The following is a 7,700-nucleotide window of genomic DNA, read 5'->3' as shown; positions in this document are numbered from 1 at the left end:
ACCTGCCCGAGAGAGGACGGGCGGTCGGGGCTGCTGCTGCCGCTGGATCAGCGCCACCCTGCGGGCGGGGCCACCGGGAGCACACTGGGGCAGAGACGGGACCGCTCCTTCCGGGCGTAGGTACCAGGGCAGAGAGCGAACTGCAATGCAGGGACCGCTATAGGGGCAATGACGGCAGGCGCGGAAGAAGCGCACTCATACGGGCATATACAGGAGCAGAGTTACAGGAGCGGCTCATGCCGGGGGTAGGTACAGAGGGCCCATCGCGAGATGCGGACAGGTGCACAGGGGTAATACAAGGCAGGTGCAGGGAGGAGGCGCACCCATGCTGTGTACTATTCGGGGACAGAGCGTCGGGGCGGCGGATTCCAGGGACAGGTTTGGGGGCAGTTAGCGAGACATAGTACAGGGACCGCTGTAGGTGCAGGAACACAGGTGCGATACAGGACAGGTACAGAGGAAGGGCATCTATACAGGTAGTATAGAGGGACAACATAAGGGGCGGTTCATTCCAGGGGTAGGTGTGGGGACAGACTGCATGATATAATACAGGGTCTGCGATAAGGGCAGGTGTACAGGGGTAATACAGGGTAGGTACAGAGGAAGTGCTCCCATACGGATATTGCACAGATGACCTGGTGGGCTAGACCTCTCTCCAACCAAGCGACCTCCGGCACTGCCCCCTGCTGTTGGGGGTGTGGGAAGGGTCACCAGCAGTAGTAAAGAGGTTGTCAGTTTCATTGACTGGTGAGGGCAGGGAGCAAGGGTGGGACATTACTGGCAGGGTAAGGCAAGGCTGAGAGACAGAAGGTGACTTGGCATGCTAGTGATTCAGGGGCAGAGGGTACACGGAAGTCAGGCTGGAAGGGAAGGGAGGATTATGGGAAGGGTTCAGGAGGTTACAGCCCGGCTGCTGTAGGCCCATACGCTGCAGCTGTGCCCTGACAATGCCCTACCACAGGGCGGCGCAGAGACCTTTCTTTCTAGGGGGTCTTCTGAGCCCAGGTGGGAGGCAAGGTGCGAGACATTTGATATTAGTTGTGCTGGTGATCACCTGCCCTGGCGTCCTCTGCAGAAGTGAAGAGACCAGACCTGTCAAGAGCCCTCCAGAGGCGGCAGCAGACCCTCTCGCGGCCGGATACCCGAGGGCAGTGCCCCCAAGCCAGGACCCAGGCGGTAGAACTGGTAGGCCGCAGCCACTTGACGTGAGCCAGGGCCCAGGAGCAGCAGGGTCTGCGGGGGCACTATCCAGGAGCCAGAGCCCAGTCGCAATGCACAAGAGCCAAGGCCCGGGGGACGCGGGTGCCAGCGGAGGGCAGGTGGTACCAGTGGCACCTGCAGGATGCCATGATGCTGCAGGATGTGATGTCTCACCTGAAGTGGCACCAGAGGCTGCCCAGGCTGGCAAGCCCTGCCCATCTGGCTGTGTCTGCAGCGCCTCAACCGTCAACTGTTCGCGAGTGGACCTGATGGATGTGCCAGCGAGAGAATCGTGCCCCCCTGGCACAGTGAATCTGTGAGTACCTGCCAAAGGCATACATGTCTCGCTGAGCTCTCTTCTTTTCTTTCTCACTATGTGCTCTCCGAATGACCTACTTTCAGCACTCTCAACAACAGTCTTTCGCGATCTCCACGATCTTTTGCTCTCACTATCTGGCATGCAAGCTTTAGTCAAGGGACACATCTATGCCAGCTGCGCTCAAAGATGGCACCCATCAGACTTGGGGTCATCTTATACCTTGAAGATATTATGCACAGGCTGGTTTTGTTTTTCCTGTTCTGGGTCTGGGTTTGAGCCTTCAAACAGCCTCATTTCTTATGTCTGTTTCCACCCCTTTTTTGTGCAATAACCACACTCCATGTTGTATTAGCGTAATATGCCATGTATTAGGACAGGGCTGCTAACATTCTACTGAACTTTATTAACATTAACAATATCTCAACAATATAAATCTTGACATAGAACCAGGTAGTTCCTTTCTCCCGCACCATTTACAACTCACCCGCTTCCAATTTCCCAGTAAGTCCATATCCTTTGCTTCATGTTTCCCTCTTTCACTCACTGACCTCGTTCCATACACCCAGTCACTCCTTCACTTGCCCTCATACATCCTCCCTTGAAGAGCCTTCCCTTGCTCGTCGCATCCCGCGCACCAGCTTCAGTCACCTGTGCTTCATTCCTCCCCACCCGTTCGATGGAAATGCCCACATGCGGCTCACCACCCCCAAAATACCGCCTATGCCCTGCAACCTGCCCTAAAATGAAAACACACTGTGAATCGACCGTCACCAGCAAACCTCCTACCACATGCAGGGTGAGCGGGAGTACCTTGTTAAGCACTTCCACTCCCGGTGGTGCTTGGCATCAAGAAGATGCCAGATATGCCTCTCCTGATGCCTATATAGCGCACAACCTAACTTGCCCCTGCCCCCTAAGTAGCCTATCACCACCCTGTCCTGCGGCTAGCACGAAGCACCCTGGGGGAAAACTGGTCTGCAACCTTCAATTCCCCTCGGCTGACATTCGCTTGCAACGTCCTCTCGTGTTCCCATACTTTGGTCCAGTTTCTAGCCTGACCCAGACCTGTAGCCTCTCCCACTTTGCACCCACAGTTTATGATCCGCATTGTTTTCCATTCCACGTGCCTCTCCGGCTGTTCTCCTCATGTGCTCACTTCTGCTTCCTGAGTTGGTCTATCCTCAGTGGGGAATTCTGGCAGAGACTTGCTGCTGATCCTGCTGCTTTCTGAGGTGACGGTTGTGTCCTAGTGCAAGGAATGTGGCATGTTTTGTGCAAGTGCACGGTGTCATTAAGGTTACAATAAGTGATTCAAGTGGAAAGTTTCTGTGATGTCTTGCTCGCTCCAGCACTTAAGATTTCAGACACTTTCCGTTCTGGCTGTCAGAGTCCATGACTGTATTTTCCAGTGCTCTATGCTCCTAGTTGTGGCTTGTCCCTTCCACAGATCCCTGCACTATAGTCTCTGTTCCGATTACTCAGGGCCAAGGGAAACAGATAACTTGGGGCGAGACAACTTTAAGCATAAGTATGATACGTGTGCTGCATTTACCACAAAAAATAGTTTCTACCGCAAACGGATCAAATGTTATTAAATTGTCATCACACGAGATGCAGCGCCTACCCTCAGAAACTTCATGGATGTAAACTGCTCACCTTGAGCCATTGCTTGTTGAAGCTGCCATTTAAAACGTTACAGTGTGGCTCAGCAAATGAAAGCTTCCCCATGTGATGGACCCAGAAAGGACTTTTTTGTCTGCAGCAGTAAACAAAAACAAGTGGCACTTAAAAGTAATTCAAACACGGTGGGTAGAACGAGTCCCTTGTCACGATTTTTAAAAATGTACTATTTAATCTTGAAATCAAAGACACTCATCTCAAAACCGCAGTCATTTAACATAGACACTCAGAGTTTAGACAAGTAATATGTTTTATGTGTTTCATCTTTCTCTATTGTCTCAAATCCTACATTACTTTAAAGAGACACGTAAATAATGAATGTTAAATGTAATATACTGCTCTGCTGAACTGTTTTTAAAAAAAGGGGAGGCAGATTATTCATAATTTAGTCACCCTGCCGCATAATTTCAGCCTTCAATTCGGCATAATCCCAGTGGCCCTCCTCTTACTGTGCTAGCCCATTCCCTGCCTGTGCCAACTCTTAACATCTCTGTCGGCTGCTTCTCTCTGCTGTTGTACCACTTAGTCCCAGGACACAGTTCTCAGTCAAATGTACCATTCGTGCCCCACCTACGTGCTTCCCACTACGTTGGGGGTTCTTTTTTGGTTGCCCAACAAGATAATAGACGTGTTTTGTGTATCCCCACTTAACTCGGTTTCCTCGCCACCCTCTTTCTTTGCCCAGTCAGTTATTCACCTCATACTATATACTCCTCTCCAACATCTTTCTCCCCAACTTCTGTTCTGCTGTTATTTTACTCTCCCGCTTTATAAAATCCGTGTGTTCCTTCACTGCATCTTTTCCTCTCTCTCACATCCTCTACACCTTCTCCCTCAGGGCTCTCATTTGTTCAACCCTTATTTACTTGCACAAATTGCTCCTGTTCACACTCTCACCACACCTTGCCATCTTCCTTACATGGCTTTTTTTGCTGTCACCTGCCCACTGCACTCTCCTCGATACCACTTCCTCACTGCACTGTTTCCTCCCTGTTCCTTGCAAACATTTCCTCTTTCGGTTTGGAACTACATTCTCTCATCCTGATCACTTCCTCAGTTATTTTTTGTATTTCACTCCTGCAATACACGCACAGCCTCACTGCACTGGCTATTCGATGTAACTGGCTCACAGCCCTTTTCCTCTCTTCGCTCTCACTCCCTCTTAACACTCTATTTCTTTCTTCTAACCTCATTAGAACACAGTCTTTTCCTTTTCCTTTTTCCTTTCTAATCCCCTTTTCCCTTCTTTATAACTGCTAAAGTATAGGGCTAAATGTTGATTTTCAATTTCAGGTACCCATACATGATTTGTCTGATATTTTATGTAATTATGTAAAAGTAAATTATGTGTATTTACATATTTAACGCCTCTCTCGCCTCCTAACCACATGCTATATGTTCCCTCTCACTCACCGTTCTTGTTGTCCTCACGTCATATGTGCATGTTCTGTTGCCACGCTCTCTTTCATGCAACAAACTCTTCCCTCTCAAGTCTTCATGGCGTCTTGTTTCAAGTCATTTCCTCACAATATTCCCTCTTCCCTCGCTCCTCCTAACAAAATTCTATCTACTCCCTTTGATTTACTTACCACTAGTGTTCCTCTCACTTCCTTCTGACTCTTCACCAGTCTCTCTTACTTGTCACCTACTCCCTGAAGCTTTAACCCCTCTCACTTTGTTATCAATCACATTTTCAGCATGCTTGTTTGCTTCTCGTTTTTTCACCCCACTCTCTTCAATCTCTTTTTCTTGCTCTCTCTCTCTCTCTCTCTCTCTCTCTCTCTCTCTCTATCACACACACCCACTCTTCTCTCTTATATAAACTCTTATCCCGGTACGGCTGACAAACAGATTATTGCTTACAACCAACCAACCAGCCTCTTCCAGTCATTGTCTTGAGACTGCCAATCACGTCTTGGCTCCACCCAGTGGAATAGTCCTCTCTCTAATATTACTATTAACTGTTATTCTGTGTATCGTTCTGCCTCCACTCAATTCCTTAGATTGCACTTCATAGCAGGCCAGCTATAAGTGTAGCTGATTCTCTGCGCTCCCTTTGGTTCCTTCTAGTGTTCCTCATTTTGTTCCCCTTCTGTTTCTCTCCTCTGTTACCTCTTGACCCCTCCCTTCTTCTCCTGCGTGCTCCTCATATCACTCTTCAATGGATTGGTGTCACTACAACGCAGGCTATTACAACGCCTGCTGTTACAACGCGATTTTTACATCGCATACCACTACAACGCATAGTGCTTCTAGGCGCTGGATAGTGAATTATTTAATTTACTATTCCAACTCCAGTCCCCGTGGATAGTAGGGAAGGTGTTGGATAGTAAATTAAATATATTCCCTATCCTAGAGCGCCCCCCAGCGCAATGCGTTGTAATGGTTTGCGTTGTAATGGTTGCGATGTAATGGTAGTGCGTTGTAATAAATGCGTTGTAAGTGATGTTCCCCCTCTTCAATCAATCAATCAATCACTGCATTTATAAAGCGCGCTACATACCCGTGAGGGTCTCAAGGCACTGGGGGGAGGGGGGCCGCTACTGATCGAAGAGCCAGGTCTTGAGGAGTTTTCTGAAGGCCAGCAGGTCCTGAGTCTATCCTAGGCTGGTGGGGAGAGCGTTCCAGGTCTTGGCGGCGAGGTAGGAGAAGGATCTGCCGCCGGCGGTGGTTTTCCAGATACGAGGAACTGTGGCGAGGGCAAGGTTGGCTGAGCGGGGGTTTCGGGTGGGGGTGTGGAAGCTGAGTTGGTTGTTGAGGTAAGTAGATCCGGTGTTGTGTAGGGCTTTATGTGCGTGGATGAGGAGTTTGAAGGTGATCCTCTTGTTGACGGGGAGCCAGTGCAGGCCTCTCAGGTGGGGTGTGATGTGGCTGCGTCGGGGGACGTTGAGGATCAGTTGTGCCGAGGCGTTCTGGATTCATTGTAGTCGTCTCAGGAGCTTGGTTGTTGTTCCTGAGTAGAGGGTGTTCCCGTAGTCGAGTCTGCTGGTGATGAGGGCCTGGGTGACGGCTTTTCTCGTGTCGGGAGGGATCCATTTGAAGATCCTGCTGAGCATGCGGAGGGTGTTGAAGCAGGACGCGGAGACGGCGTTGACTTGCCTGGTCATGGAGAGGGTGGAGTTGAGGATGACACCCAGGTTGCGTGCTTGGTCTGTGGGTTCCGGGGCTGTGCCGAGCGATGTGGGACACCAAGAGTCGTCCCAGGCTGATGGGGTGAGTCCGAGAATGAGGACCTCCGTCTTGTCTGAGTTCAGCTTCAGTCTGCTGTCCTTCATCCAGTCGGCTACGGCCTTCATTCCTCTGTGGAGGTTGGTTTTGGCGGTGTGGGGGTCTTCGGTGAGGGATATGATCAGCTGGGTGTCGTCGGCGTAGGAGATGATGTTGAGGGTATGTTGTCATGCGACGTGGGCGAGCGGTGCCATATAGATATTGAACAGCGTCGGGCTGAGGGAGGATCCCTGTGAACGCCACAGATGATCTCGGTGGATTTCGAGTGGAAGGGTGGGAGGCGGACGCTCTGTGTTCTGCCGGAGAGGAAGGATGTGGTCCAGGCCAGGGCCTTCTCTTGAATTCCCGCGTCATGAAGGCGTGCTGACAGGGTGCGGTGGCAGACTGTGTCAAAGGCTGGTGATAGGTCCAGGAGGATGAGTGAGGCTGTTTCTCCTTTGTCCATCAGGATCCTGATGTCGTCAGTGGCGGCGATGAGGGCGGTCTCGGTGCTGTGGTTGCTGCGAAAACCGGATTGGGAGGGGTCCAGGATGTTGTTGTCTCCGAGGTCGCTGGTTAGCTGTTTGTTGACAATCTTCTCTGTCACTTTTGCCGGGAACGGGAGCAGGTAGATGGGCCGGAAGTTCTTGAGGTCCTTGGGGTCCGCCTTGGGCTTCTTCAGAAGGGCGTTAATCTCGGTGTGCTTCCAGCTTTCCGGGAAGGTTGCTGTCTAGAAGGAACTGTTGATTGTTTTTCGTATCTCCCTCCCTGCACTATCTCCTCCTGCTGTGCGCCGTTCATTCCTCCCACCCACAACCATCTGGCATCTCTCTCTCACCTTTTCCTCCCCTGTGCACTCCTTTTTCTTCCCGTCGGCTCTTCCCTCCAATTTGTTTCTTATCTGTGCCACTGGGACCAGAATTTTTTTTTTAATTTTATAGAAAACAAAAGGCAGGCTACACTAAAGGCCCCTTTGCTTTCAATACTGTCATGTTTTTGTTTCTATATCAAAAGAAGGCCATGTGACCAGGCTTTTTCATGACAGTCCTTCCTTCCTTTCTTTTTATTTCATAGACATTCAGGTAGTACTATAATGAATGCTCTCTTGAAATCTGCCATTTATCTGCAATTGAAATAAAAACAGGACTGTGTTGAACGCCAGGACACCGACAATACAGTCTGCCTTCCATTTTTTAATCATCTGTAATGTGCTCACACTGCATGTGGTATAACATTTCAACCAGACCATTTGGCATTGCAATGCTTGTTTCCATCTGCCATTGCACTCCATTCC

At 50.2% G+C, this 7,700-nt stretch overlaps 1 protein-coding gene across 1 annotated transcript in view; it reads left to right on the top strand.

Annotated features, from left to right (window-relative positions):
* Window positions 1–670: 670 nt before the first annotated feature.
* LOC147702167 (polycystin-1-like) overlaps window positions 671–7,700 on the top strand; it is a 599,895-nt gene continuing 592,865 nt past the window's right edge. The window contains exon 1 of the mRNA XM_086930810.1: window positions 671–1,516. Coding sequence (XP_086786936.1) covers window positions 948–1,516 — 569 coding nt within the window. The 5' untranslated portion in view covers window positions 671–947. The remainder of the gene's footprint in view (window positions 1,517–7,700) is intronic.

The sequence above is a fragment of the Lissotriton vulgaris genome, chromosome 7 (assembly GCF_964263255.1).
Source record: "Lissotriton vulgaris chromosome 7, aLisVul1.2, whole genome shotgun sequence".
Taxonomy (NCBI): domain Eukaryota; kingdom Metazoa; phylum Chordata; class Amphibia; order Caudata; family Salamandridae; genus Lissotriton; species Lissotriton vulgaris.
This window is presented reverse-complemented; position numbering and strand designations above follow the sequence as displayed.